At 35.5% G+C, this 14322-nt stretch overlaps 1 protein-coding gene across 5 annotated transcripts in view; it reads left to right on the top strand.

Moving 5' to 3' along the window:
• TTC13 (tetratricopeptide repeat domain 13) overlaps positions 1-14322 on the top strand; it is a 36465-nt gene that overhangs the window by 3428 nt on the left and 18715 nt on the right. For all 5 annotated transcript variants that reach the window (XR_009153216.1, XM_058166994.1, XM_058166972.1 and 2 more), the window contains exons 4-10: positions 4740-4810; positions 6437-6502; positions 7890-7982; positions 10419-10535; positions 12141-12251; positions 13389-13471; positions 13781-13922. Coding sequence is in view for 4 of the 5 variants with exons in the window: in XM_058166994.1 (XP_058022977.1) it covers positions 4740-4810; positions 6437-6502; positions 7890-7982; positions 10419-10535; positions 12141-12251; positions 13389-13471; positions 13781-13922 (683 nt within the window). In the remaining variant the exon portion in view is untranslated. The remainder of the gene's footprint in view (positions 1-4739; positions 4811-6436; positions 6503-7889; positions 7983-10418; positions 10536-12140; positions 12252-13388; positions 13472-13780; positions 13923-14322) is intronic.

Genomic DNA, 14322 nt, shown 5'->3' with positions numbered 1-14322 from the left:
GTGTTCATGGGACAAGAGTTCAGTATGAAATATTGATTTGAAACTTACTTTGTCTGTTTGGCTAGAACAACAGTTTTGTGGATACTTTAAAGATTAAAAGCACAATCTTATATCCTACTGAATTTAATCACATTTATTCAACAGTATTGTATCCGAATGGATGCCAAACACCAGTAGAATGAGCACTCCATGAAATAAGGCTAATTTGGACCAATATTGTTCCATATAAATTTCATAAGCCTTTTCTTTCATCATCACAATGATGTTCTCATAACTTATATGAGGCCATGTTCCAAATAGTTTTTTAATCTCTTGTCTGTAAAAAAAGTTCACCAATTTTTTTTATCAGTGTTCTGCTTTGTGTTAAAAGGTGTGATTTTCACTTCCGTATGGAATTACCTGAATGGTGGATTCAGATGGAATGGATCTTTTGGAGATGAAATAGCCCAATGGTTTAATTTCAGAGAAAGGAAGTGCATACTTTTTAACCCCCTGTAACTTTGGGGCACATTCAGACCCAACTATCTCAGAAAGCAGCAACATATTTGATGTGTATCTTGATCTCAGAGCTAAGCGCCAACCTTTTATAACAAAGGCAGTGCTGCCAAAGCAGCATTATTGGAATGCTATGCTACCTCTCTGAAGGCAGGTTCACCACATTCTACCTAAATTTTAAAGGAGAAGAAAAATAATATAAAATTCTGTCAAAAAAAACCAAACACCACCCTTCCCTATTCTGGCATATTGTAACAAATGGTTTCTGCAATGGCATCACACAATTGCATGTAGTATCCTCTGTCATACCTAGATATATCACTTCCAAGCCCTTTATTGTGATCCACACTGTAACACACTCTGGATATATCTTTATTCTCAGTATTTCAGTGACCCCCCAAGTACATGCAAGAAACTAAAAAGATCTCATTAACCAGTTTAATGTGGGTAAAGTCCCTGAGAGTGACTCTACAATGCCACCCCCGAGCTAATTAAATCCAACCCAATTGGGGGGCCCTGTATTGTCTTTTCTTTTCATTCATACACTAAGATCACAGCAGGCTGGGAGGGACTGTAATTGTTCCCTTTTATAAAAAGGATGATAAAAATGACACATAATTATAGGCCAATTAGTTTATTGATCATCATTAGTAAATTATATGGCAGACTCCAAACTTGGGTAATAGATGAGAGAATAATCAACTGAGAACAAGCAGGGTTTCAGCCAGAATGATCTGATATAGAGCATTGCCTAGTGCAGTGATGGTTAACCTTTTCAGCACTGAGTTCCAAAACTGGAGTTCACCAGAACCCAGAAGAGAGTAGCTGGCCGTTGCGCACACGCACCGGACCAACTAGTCATTATACATGCGCGTAACGGAATCCAGAAGAGTAGCTGGTGAGCGTGCCCACAGAGAGGGCTCGGTGTGTCATCTCTGGCATGTGGCCGGGCTATTTACGGGACCGCCTACTGCTACCAAATACCTCTCACCGACCCGTGCGCTCCCACAGAGAGGGACTCCTCAGGGTGCCGTCAGCTAGGCAGTGCCGTCTGGCGACACCCAGGGGAAGGGCCTTCTCTGTGGGGGCTCCCACCCTCTGGGACGGACTCCCCCCCGGGCTTCGTCAACTTCCGGACCTCCGAACCTTTCGTCGCGAGCTTAAAACGCACTTATTCATCTGCGCGGGACTGGATTAGATTTTAAAGTTATTGGTTTTAAGGTTTTTTTTATTATTTATATTGTTTTTTAAATTCGGCAATAGAATAAGTTTTTTAATTGTTGTTTTTTAATTTGTATTTATATGTATTTTAACTGCCTGTGAACCGCCCTGAGTCCTTAGGGAGATAGGGCGGTATATAAATTTGAAAAATAAAATAAATAAAAATAAATGTGTGGCATAGGTTCGCCATCATGGGCCTAGTGCTTCAACATCTGGCAGAGAAATATACAAACCTCTCTGTCCTGAATCTATATGCAGCCGTCATTGACTTCTGGACAGCATTTGATGATGTTTCGAGATTCTGGGACATTTTGAGCAGATCCTTTATAGACAAAAGTCTCTTACTCCTAATCTATGAAATATATGATAAAACTGGCCTTAGAGAAAGATGTAACTGAGAAGGGGATCTTTCTGATTTTATTCAGCTTGTCAATAAGGATGTAAACCTTTTATAAAGTTGATATCCATGGGCTTAAATTAGCTGTTAAACATCTCCCAATTCTACTCTATGCTGAAGATACAGTTTTCTCATTGTCATCTGTAGGCATGAAGCAGCATAAAGAACTCTGCCATCTTACTGTATTGAGGAACAGTTAGTTAACTATGATAAATCTAGGGTTTTAATTTTTTCCAACAAAAGACAAAGGCATGTGGACAATCAATTCTCATGAACTAGAGCAAGTCAGATGTTTTAAATATTTGGGCATAATATTTCAGTTCAGGACTCTTAAGTTCAAGTAAATTATGCCATTTCCATAGACCAAAAATTGTGCCAGCAGTAACAAAATTTTATAGGCAGTAAGAGCTAAATTACATTTCAGTATCAATCAAACTGTTTATGATTAAAATAGTTGCAAAAATATTATATAGGATACAACTTGGCATTTCTAAAAATCTGTATGAAATCAATCAAATTTCTTTAGGACTTCGTTCAGTACTCCAATATGCACCACTAATGCAGTATTGAGGATTGAAACTAAGATGCCAAGCATTAAGGCTCAGACTAGGATTCTAATCTCAGGATTCAGAATCATGTTTGTCCCTACAAGCCTGTTGCCTTTACTGTTGTAAGACAGCTACCAATCTCATTGACACTGTACCTGTCAAGAACTTGACAGGTACAGTCTTGACCTCTCTCCTGAATATTCATGCCAATTAAGACTTGAGAGCACCAAATCAATAATAAATGTAAGAATTAGAGACATTGATTGCAAAATGATATCACCAGTTCACCTGAATTCTACTGCAAAATGCTAGGTAACCATCTTATTCTTCTGCAGGATATTTATACAATCTTTTACTTTAAGCAAATATATATGGGCCCTTTCAGAGTCCAGCTTGATCTCCTCCCTTCTGCATTGCTATCAACAATATTTCATGGAATTCCTTATATACAGAGACTTCGTTCCTATGGATCCAGGGACATAGAAGCTTACGCTCCTGTCCTCATACAGCGTTCTTTTTGAACTCCTCATTTGTTTATAAATTATAAATTTGAGGATCATACTGATAAATTTTACGGTTATTTTTTTTTAACTTTTTAAGGGATGCTAACTCTACACTCAGACATCTTGATAGAGATGTAGCCAAACATCTCCATCAAATCATAGAATTACACAATTTTTAAAATTAGATATATTCTGCTACTGTCTTATCATATTCCCTTTTCCCTGATAGTGTATTGCTGTACCCACCTTTTTAACTTTTCCTACTTTAAAGGCAGGTAAAAGACCATAATAAAATAATTTGATTTGATTCATATAAATATTATCTCTCTATATCCACTTTATGTTGATTGAGAGGGTTCCCATAATTTTGAAGCAAAGTTATGGAGACTACAAAGAGCAGTAGAATAAAAGAAGAAAGTGAAAATCACTTTTTTCTCTTTCCCCATTTTATGAACAAGAACTTCTTTTATAGGAAGTGGTATTATGCTGAGGCAGATTATTGCATGTGATTCATTCATGGACAGCAAGTCTTATGCAAGCAACACATTAATATTTTACTTACAAGATAGTATTATATTTAGACATCTCTATTACTCCATACTTCCACCTCTCACAATACTAGACAACACAGTATCAACAGTAGAAACCTTCAAATTTCTAGGTTCTATCATATCGCAAGATCTAAAATGGACAGCTAACATCAAAAACATCATCAAAAAAGGACAACAAAGAATGTTCTTTCTGCGCCAACTCAGTAAGCTCAAACTGCCCAAGGAGCTGCTGATTCAGTTCTACAGAGGAATTATTGAGTCTGTCATTTGCACCTCTATAACTGTCTGGTTCGGTTCTGCAACCCAACAAGAAAGACACAGACTTCAGAGGATAATTAGAACTGCAGAAAAAATAATTGCTACCAACCTGCCTTCCATTGAGGACCTGTATACTGCACGAATCAAGAAGAGGGCCGTGAAAATATTTACAGACCCCTCGCATCCTGGACATAAACTGTTTCAACTCCTACCCTCAAAACGACGCTATAGAGCACTGCACACCAGAACAACTAGACACAAGAACAGTTTTTTCCTGAAGGCCATCACTCTGCTAAACAAATAATTCCATCAACACTGTCAAACTATTTACTGAATCTGCACTACTATTAATCTTCTCATAGTTCCCATCACCAATCTCTTTCCATTTATGACTGTATGACTATAACTTGTTGCTGGCAATCCTTATGATTTATATTGATATATTGACCATCAATTGCGTTGTAAATGTTGTACCTTGATGAACGTATCTTTTCTTTTATGTACACTGAGAGCATATGCACCAAGACAAATTCCTTGTGTGTCCAATCACACTTGGCCAATAAAAATTCTATTCTATTCTATTCTTTGATTAGTATATTTATTGACTATTGCACAGCGGAGTTTGATCACAAAATTGGATCATCTCAGTATTAGATTTTCAGGATTTACAGTTTTGTTCCTTGTGGGATTTTCAGCAATTCTTATATGTGACAAATGTGTAATTTACAGAAGCTTGCCTTAATAACTTAAAAAATTATTTTGACAGCTATTGCTTATGTACTGATTGGCAATGGCCTTTATGAGGAAGCAATACACCACTTTTCAACAATGCTTCAGGTAACTTTTTTACATTTTTATTCAACTTTAGTAAAAGTTTCTCCAAAAAGACAGCTCCTTCCTTGGAGAAGAGTAACAGAGGGTAATATAAACTTAATATGCAAAACATAGGCTTTTATGGTTGAATTAGCATTTAAAATGTAATACATTCTCATATTTGGTCAAAATACATTGTGTGCTAGAACTGCTTGTATTCAGTCAGGGAAAAATATGGCTCAAAGAAAATTATAGGAAATAATTTTTGTGGGTGAAATCCAGTGACATCTTTCTAATGAAAACAGTTTTTACTTGTGCAGTTGAAGTATCCATTTATACCAAATCATCTGCAGTAGAATTTAAAGATTTATTTGGAGTTACAGGGCATTTATTGGCTGTTCACCGCCCTGAGTCCTTCGGGAGAAGGGCGGTATAAAAATTAAAATATTATTATTATTATTATTATTATTATTATTATTTCAAATTTAGGAGAGAATGAAAGGAAAGTCTTTTTGTTTAAATAAGTGTCATTGAAAATATCATATATGAATCTATTGTTGCTTTTGACATTAGAAGTACACAACCATTTAGAGCAGAGGTGTCAAACTTGATTTCATTGAGGGTCACATCAGAGTTGTGTTTGACCTTTGTGGGCTCCGTTTTAACTGGCAGAGGCATGGCAGGCCAGTCCTTTGCTATTTCCAGGGCAACCCCACAGGCCAGATCTAAGTACCCCACAGGACCAATCCAGCCTGCAGGCCTTGAGTTTGACACCCCTGATTTAGAGTATCAAGGGTGACAGCACTGGCAAATAAGTCATTTGGTATATGCATATCCATACATATAATGTCACTGCTGGAGTGCAGATCACAATCCTCAACAGCTGTGAAACATCTTTGATCAGCTGATTGCAAAACACTTGAGACTTACAGGTTAGTATTTGCTTAACACTCACAACTGGGACAAGTCTGTTTCTAAGCAGTGTTATTAAGTGAGACGTCATGTGGTTAAGCAAATCACCCATGGTTATTAAGTGAGACACTATGTGGACTTGCAATTTAACTGCTGGCTTCTCCGTTGACTTTGCTTGTTGGAAGCCAGCTGTGAAGTTTGCAAATGGCGATCAAGTGATCCTGGGGCATTGTGACAGTTGTAAATGCCTGCTACTTGCAACGTGTCCAAATCTCAATCACATGACGGTGGAGACATTGTGACACTTGTAACTATGAAGACCTGTCATAAAGTTACTTTTTCAGCACTGTTGTAATTTTGAACGGTCACTAAACAGGACAGTAATTAAGTGACAATTACCTGTAATTTGCTCAATAACTGGAGTTTTCTAGAAGAGATACAAGGTTACTTAAATCACTGTAAGCTGTATCTATAATAATTTATTACTGTCTTATTATATCATATTGTTGTATTAATAGCACAGGAAAATTATGAAAATAAAAAAATTTTTTATGAAAGCCCTTAAAATTAAAGCTAATTTTATCAACATGAGCAAAAGTAGTTCTGGACTCATCTGTAAATGGAGATATCATGGATGGATTTATTTATTTTTTAGTTTGTGTTAAATGGTTGTAGAATTTGCTGCTAAAATATATGCATCACAGTTATCTAAAGTCTATTTTACTTTACTCTGCTTAGGAACAACCAGAGCTCATCAGTGCAATTTATGGGCAAGGGATAGCATATGGAAAGAAAAGGCAACATGTGAGTAGTTAATATATTTGAAGCAGCTGACACTAATTACTGAGTGCATTTTCTTGGACGTATGTAAACTCTTGTGAATTCAAAATGTTTGAAGTTTGAAATGGATTATTCTGTGTTTACTGGAAATATTGTGATATTTCCAACTATTCTGGGAGTGTTCCAAACTCAGAAAAGCTTATTGTTCACAGCCATACTTAGGGGTGCCCAGAACATTTCAAGTCAGGTCAAAATGGCTCTTTCAGACTTGAAACATACTTCAGTCAAGGGTTTTGTGAAGCACTGCATTAACTGATTGTGCATCAGCAGATGTGCATCAGCAGATCCATAATAGGGCAGTTCTGCTGAAATCCTTGGGAAAAGCCTCAGTTTTCATTTTGGCTTGTAAATGGCCTAGGCCAACGTTATTGCAGTTTGGAAGATCGCATCCCTTTGAGATTGGCTCTGATCTTGTTGGCCTTCCAGGAGATCCTGGAGACATGGCATTGTCATCTGGCCTGGGGAATCCAGTGGTCTTGGTAGGGAGTCTGGTAAGTGCTTGTACTGTTAGAAAAATTAATGGTGTTCTCCTGCAGCTATGTTTTTGTGTTTTTTAATATTTTTATCATTTTTATGGTTAATCAATATGTGGTTACTTTTTGGTTAAGTTTTTTATTTTTTTCTGGATTTTTAACTTTGTAAGCCACCCAGTCACAGTTGTTTTAAATTTAATAAGTAATTCCTGAATCAGTATAATTTCAAGTTTATGTGGTAAGTATTCTCTTTGTTGATCAATATTGAATTAACATTGAGGCTTTAAATAAAGTAGAATAAATTAGCAAAAAAAAGGGGGGAGGCTATGTAAAATAATCCAAAAATATTTGCATATGTAGTTCTTTTAGGAGTCCAAAAGAAAATGCAGAATGCTTTCAGATTACAGTTCTGTTATCTCTGTGTGAAAAGATGGTCTTTTGACTTGGTGCAGAGTGGGATCCTCTGCTGCCTTGAATTTGAAACTGGTATGGCATTGCTATAGAAACAGCCATATTTTATGCACTCTTTTTCTTTTACACAATCAAAATAATTGTTTAACCTAGTTTCTGATTTCAAAGTATATATGGACAATCTGTTGGTAATGACCCAGTGAGCCCAGGAACTCTAATTCTGTAACCAAAGACTTAGAGGGAAGCAACATTACTTTCATCTTCAAAATATTGTTGACAATGGATATAAAAAAGAACTATTTCAATGGATCATTGAGCTATATTTGTCATATCAAAAGCTCCTTTCTTTTACTTATATATGAAAGCAGTTGGTTTGATGCCTTTGGTGTTGTTCATTCTAAACCCTCTGAACCTAACTTCACTTTGATAAACTAAATATAGCAAAACTTATATCCATTATTTTCCAGGATATAAAAAATGCTGAGCTTGCTTTGTTTGAACTAAACAGAGTAATTAATCTGGCACCAGATCATCCTGAAGTGTTTGAACAACGAGCAGAGGTACTTTTCCTGTTTAAAAATATTCTGATGTCTATATTTTTTCTCATGTTTAAATTATTGAAAGTTCTTTATTGTTGAAAACTATTGCCTTAAATGAAGTGTAACTTCTGTGTGCAGTTTATGCCATCTATTTAATTCAAAGGGTAATAGTGTTTATTCAGCTTTGGTTACACAGTATCCTATACAACTATCAATAGATTAAGGATAGTGAGAATTGTTTGGATGAAAAATAGGCAGAGTCTAACAGAGAAGTTGGGAATCAGCTAAAGTTATTTTCTCCCAATATTAATCTTCAATACATTAAAGGCATTCAAACAATGTATTATAATTATTTTGCAGCTGAGCATACTGAGGTATATAGTTTACCTTGGTATTTATTACATGTTTAAAACTATTGTAGTTTTGTATCTCTCAGCTATTTACAGAAATACCATATACAATATCACTATATAAACTAAAATAATGACACCTTAAAAAACATAGGAGAGTAGGTTAATGGGTCAGTGCTGGGAGAAAATCAGTCCTTACCTCCATCCCAATTCTTCATTTAAACCAAACTGAAGATTGCCTCAAACTGATTATGAAAAGAAATGGTTAGATTGTTATTTTGGGAGTTTTGGCTTGGATGTATAGTGTAGGTATTTTGTGTTTTAATTAAAAGGATGTGAACCATTATTGTTCTATTATATGGTATGTTTGCTGTGCAGCGTTTTATGGATAGATGGTCAGTCTTACAAATGTGATAATAAATACAAGATAAAATAAATAAGGGATTTCCAAACTGCTGGAGCACAAGAGGAACCTCTTGGTCTTTTTTCGTTAAAAAATGAAACAGGAATCATGATGCTATTCTGTAAAGAAGAAAACACTTGCTCTAGTTTTGTCATTAAGAATAATTGTTTGCCAAATATTTTTAAATGACAGCATAAAATCTTATTAACAAACAGATACGTCCTAAGTAGCACAAAAGAGCTATTCTGATGCTGGAGGAACCAGGCAGAAAGTTCCTCCTGGACATTCTACTTAGCTTAGTCTATGAAGAATCCTGCATGTATAATAAGGCAGAACCAAAATGGCAAGATAAATCAGAGAGAGTAGAAAAAGCATTCAATAAGCAGTACTGTTACTGAGAAAAAATGCCTGAAAGACTACAGGTAGTCCTCAACTTACAGCAGTTCATTTAGTGATCGTTTGAAGTTAAAGTGGCACTGAAAAAAAGATGACTTATGAATTATGACTATGATAGCATCCCCATGGTTAAGTGATCGAAATTCAGATGCTTGGCAACTGATTCAGATTTATGACAGTTGCAGTGTCCTGGGGACATGGGATCACTTTTTGTAACCTTCTGACAAGCAAAGTCAATGGAGAAATCAGATTCACTTAACAACTGTGGCAAAAAAGGTCGTAAAATGGGACAAAATTCACTTAACAAATGTCTCATTTAACAACAGAAATGTTGGGCTCCATTGTAGTCGTAAGTCAAGAACACCCTATAATTTCTTTAGAGTAGAAGCTCTGAACTTGAACAATACTGACAATTTGTTGGGGGTGGGGAGGAGTAATAGTCAGGGGTGGTGGTCATGTATTTGGGGTCTAGCAGGCAAGAGTGACCAGCCCATGTTCTTTACTTTAAACAAAATATTTTTATCCTGCCTTTATTATTTTTATTATTATTATTATGTTGTTGTTGTTTTACAGTACTACTGCCTTCACCTAATTTCCCCCAAACATCAACCTTGTTTGATAGATTGGTTGAGAGAAAGTGACTGGCTCAAAGTTACCCAGCTTAGTAACTCACAGTCTCCTACCTTCTAGCTTGGTGCCTCAACCACTAAACCAAACTGGCTCTCTCATTAAGAGATTTCTGATTAAATAGCAACACTTTCATCTGTCCTGTTCTTTGATGATACCAAAATTGTAAACTGGAGAACCAGTTTAATTAGAAATATTGTACAAAGAAACCAACCTTCAAAGAACATGTAAATATAATTTCTTTTTATGCGTCTTGTTTATATGAAATTGTGTGTGACAAATGCAGCATGTTTTATAATTTTTGTACACTTGGGTTTGGAGTATTTGGAACAGAAATAAATACATCATTTCAATATAGCCCCGAGCCTTTCTCTTCCCAAATCACTGTCTAACATTAAATAGCGTTCTTTTAGATGGGGAAATAAATAAATGTTTTCCTTCTTTTAGGAAGGAAAATAATAATTTCTATCTCTCACTGCACGGTTAATGAATTATTTAAATATTACTTGTGTTCTGTGGGTCACCAAATATGAAACTAACCAGAAATGGTTGGCACTGTTCAGAAGTTAGAGATTCAGAATGTTTGTCCAGGTCCAATTTTTATTCCCCATGATCTAGTGATTCATGATTAAATCCAAATACCAGTCCTTGCTAGGCTAAAATATTATTCTCAATTTATAGATACTGTCATCTTTGGGTCGAATTAGTGAAGCACTGACTGATATCACTAAAGCTATTCAGCTGAAACACTCAGCACAGCTTTATCGACACAGAGGTATTCTTTACTTCATCTCTGAGGTAAGACTTCAGTCCCTCATAGTACTGAACATTAAGCTCCCAGACATGTGAAACCAACTTTAGGCTCAGTATGTTTTTAGAATGTATCTCCTTTTAGGAATTCTCTTGAATGTAGGAGCTGCCATAAAGTCTGAAACTGCAGCAACTATCTTTACTTGACCCTCCCTTCCCCAGATGCCCGTTTGAATCTTCATTCTCATCCTGATATAAAGTTATTGCTACAACCAGGCATTAAAAATATTATGGCATTCATAATATTAGGAAACGTTCACAAAGTTAATTAATCAGAATAGAGTTGGAAGGGATGTAGCGGTCTTCTAGTTCAGCCCCCTGCTCCAGCGGGAGACCCTATACCAAATAAGACAGCTCTTCCATTCTTCCTGCCTTACATGACCCACCTCTTCCGGTAAGATTAGCTCATGTAGGCTTGACAGGAGTCTGCTTATAAAAATGGGTTATGAAGGTTAGGAGAATCAATCCAATCCTTTTTCCTTTAGGAAAACTATTTAGAACAAATGCTTAATGCTGTGACATCTTTTTAAAAATACTATTTTAGTTACTTGGTTATTTAAAGCATTTATATACTGCCTTTATACAAATGTTCAAGTCTACTTAACATTTTTGTATAGAAAGAGAACATAGGTATATCAGTTTTTGGGTAAAAAACAAACTTGATGAATTAGGTCTCAGTATTTCAAAAGTTTAAGGAATAACTTGTACCTCTAGGTGTTGCAGTGAGGTTATTCCCACAAAATGTCTTTGTTACTAGTGTAATTTTTGTAAATGCAGATTGTTTTCGCTTATCTCGAGTTTTTTTTCTTCTTTTTTTCACATTATACCGGATGGTGCAAACTTGGCGGGCTTTTGCATTAGCGCGGGGAAGCCCTGCCGGTGCAGTGAGAGGGCGGGGCGGGGGAGCCGCCAGGCTTCTCGGCTGAGGAGGAGGTTTCCCGACCGGTAGCTGCCTCATTTCCCACCCTCGGCTTATACTCGAGTCCCCAGTTTACCCCAGTTTTTTGGGGTAAAATTGGGGACCTCGGCTTATACTCGGATCGGCTTATATTCGAGTATATACGGTAAGTTGTACAATCTGTTTTTATGCACATTTTTTTTCACAAGCAGTTCCTAGTACATTCCAGTGGTTTTTACTAGGAAATAAGACTTAACTGAATTCAGCAAGTCTTATATTAAGGAAATCTATTTAATTTTATTTAAAAATTTAATTTTGCCTAGTTAATAATAATAATAATAATATTTTAATTTGTATACCGCCCTTTTCCTGAAAGACTCAGGGCGGTTAACAGCCATATAAAACAACAATCAAAACACATACAATACAAATAAAAACAATAGCTAAAAAACTTATTTAAATTTGGCCCAATTATTAAAATACATTTTAAGACCCTAAAAACGAATTAAAAGTTAAAAACCCATAAAATCATCTAAAATCCTATGCCAGTCCTGCCAGTTGGTGTGTGATTGGCAGTTGTGCTTCTGTTTTAAGAATTAATCTTGTGTAAGTCATAATATGAGTATTGCATGATATATTTTGAATGGGTTCTAGATTTTTGTCTCTATCTGATGAAAGCTATTTTTCTACAATAGGACTATGCAACAGCCAATGAAGATTTTCAGAACTCTCTTGAGTTGAACAAAAACCAGCCCACTGTTATGCTTTACAGAGGTTTATCCTTTTTTCACAGAGGGCTTTTAAAGGTATGGAATTCCTATCCTATGTTTCCACAAATGCAAAAAGTTAAAATTATGCTGCTCAGATTGGTTGTTTGGGAATGGTTGGGGTAGAAAAATAAACAGACAAACAGACTTGTTTTTATATGTATGCTTAATTTAGTCCATTGTTGTTGTTTTTTCAAAAGTCAGTGACTGCATATCATTACTAAGCCATAAATTGGCTTATTTGGCTTTGCCTTAGTACTACATAAGGTTACAATAACTTTTTTAACAAGTCATGGTTAACACAAACCATGACTTAGTGTATATCAACCCAGTTCTTGTTTCTTCTAAGTATTTTCTTAATGTTTCTTGAGTTCATATATCCTGGAAATTTTTGGGCTGAACCTAGAACCTCACGTTTGCAAGTCCATATTCTGATCTTGAATTCTGTTTCTTGTCTAGTGTTTAATACTGAATTATTATCTGTATTCATGTTTGTAAATTTATCTGAGGATAAAGAATGCTTGTTTTCACTTATAGGAGCATTTTAATGTCACTTATTTTTTCATTTGTCACTTAACGGCCTAGACTTTTGATTTTGATTTTTGCAACGTCATCAGTATCTTTACAAACCATTGAAACTTCAGTTATAAACAGGCTGCCTTATTTTCTTTCATTGTACTTAATGAGCTTGAAAATGCTTTCATTATTCCTGGCTGTGCTGCTTTATATTTAACTATATTACTTGCAGCATGGTTGAGAATTAAGATTGAATTGATTGAAATTTCATGAATTATTTTAATTTGTGCCTGAGATTTATTATGCCATTTTTTTTAAAAAAAGGCCAAGTTGTCATCTCTATTTTTGTGCCTGAGATACGCTATTCAAGTATTTCTGACAGATAAATTTAGAAGTCTGTATCTTTTTATCACTTAATCCGTTTTCTAATTTTAGTTCTTTGTTAAGTTTACCATTGTAATCTGTATTATAGTGATTGCATGATATGGTTTCACACAGGTTCTAAAAGAACGAATATTTTGAAATGTTTTGCTTTATATTAAAACTTCGTAATAATTCCTGTCAGCAAATCATTGTCCCGATCTTTCATCCAATATGGATGTACTCTTCTAAAAGGTGAATAGAAGTAATGGAAGTAGTTCAGTGTTGTGCTTTTCACAGGAAGCTATTGAGATATTTAAAGAAGCCCTGAAGCAGAAATCAGACTTCATAGATGCCTATAAAAGTCTAGGCCAGGCTTATCGGTAAGCAGCTTCAAAATTTTCTTCACTTTAATGTTTCTCCATCAAATATGCATAGTGCAAAAAAAATGCAATAAAGCATTCACAAATTGGGTTTATGGAAAGGGACATTTTTGAGCAAGGGTACAATGCTTGCTAGATGTCTCAAATGTTATAGTTTTTCTGTCAAACGTCATGAATCTAACTTATCTTTAATAATCATAATATTGAATATTTAAGCCCTATTTTAATAAATCCCATTTAAAAAATTTACTAGATAAAAGTACTAATTTGCTGTTGCTTTTTTATCTAATTGCTCAATAAAATAATTAGGGAACTTGGTAACTTTGAAGCTGCAGCGGAAAATTTTCAGAAGGCATTGATGCTTAATCAAAATCATGTCCAGACGATACAACTTAAGGGAAATATGTTTTATCATCATGGAAGCTTGGATGAAGCGTTGAAAAACTTTAAGGTAAGCACTGGCAAAATTGGAGTATATTATAAAAGTTCTGTCATTTTTGTTCGTAACATCTCTGTGGAGAAACTGCAAAGGATTATAAGAAACAACATTGATGTTATCCTGCAATATTGAATTTGATTCATAATCAATCTGGCTGCTGTATCCTGCACTACCTGCAGCTACTGATGCCTCTCCAAAGGCATCTTCCTAGAGAGCGCATCACAGTAGTCTAGCCAAGTAGGGATCAAGTGTGAGTTACTGTCACCAAGTAATGTACAAGTGGAACTGGGCAAGGGATTTTTCTAGCTATGGCTACATTCTGGCATGTAAGAAAGAGCTGTGGTTCCAAAAGAACCCCAAAGTCACAAATAGATGTAGTCCTCGACTTACAACAGTTCACTTAGTGACTGTT

This window comes from Ahaetulla prasina, chromosome 1 (assembly GCF_028640845.1).
Source record: "Ahaetulla prasina isolate Xishuangbanna chromosome 1, ASM2864084v1, whole genome shotgun sequence".
NCBI classification, from domain to species: domain Eukaryota; kingdom Metazoa; phylum Chordata; class Lepidosauria; order Squamata; family Colubridae; genus Ahaetulla; species Ahaetulla prasina.
This window is presented reverse-complemented; position numbering and strand designations above follow the sequence as displayed.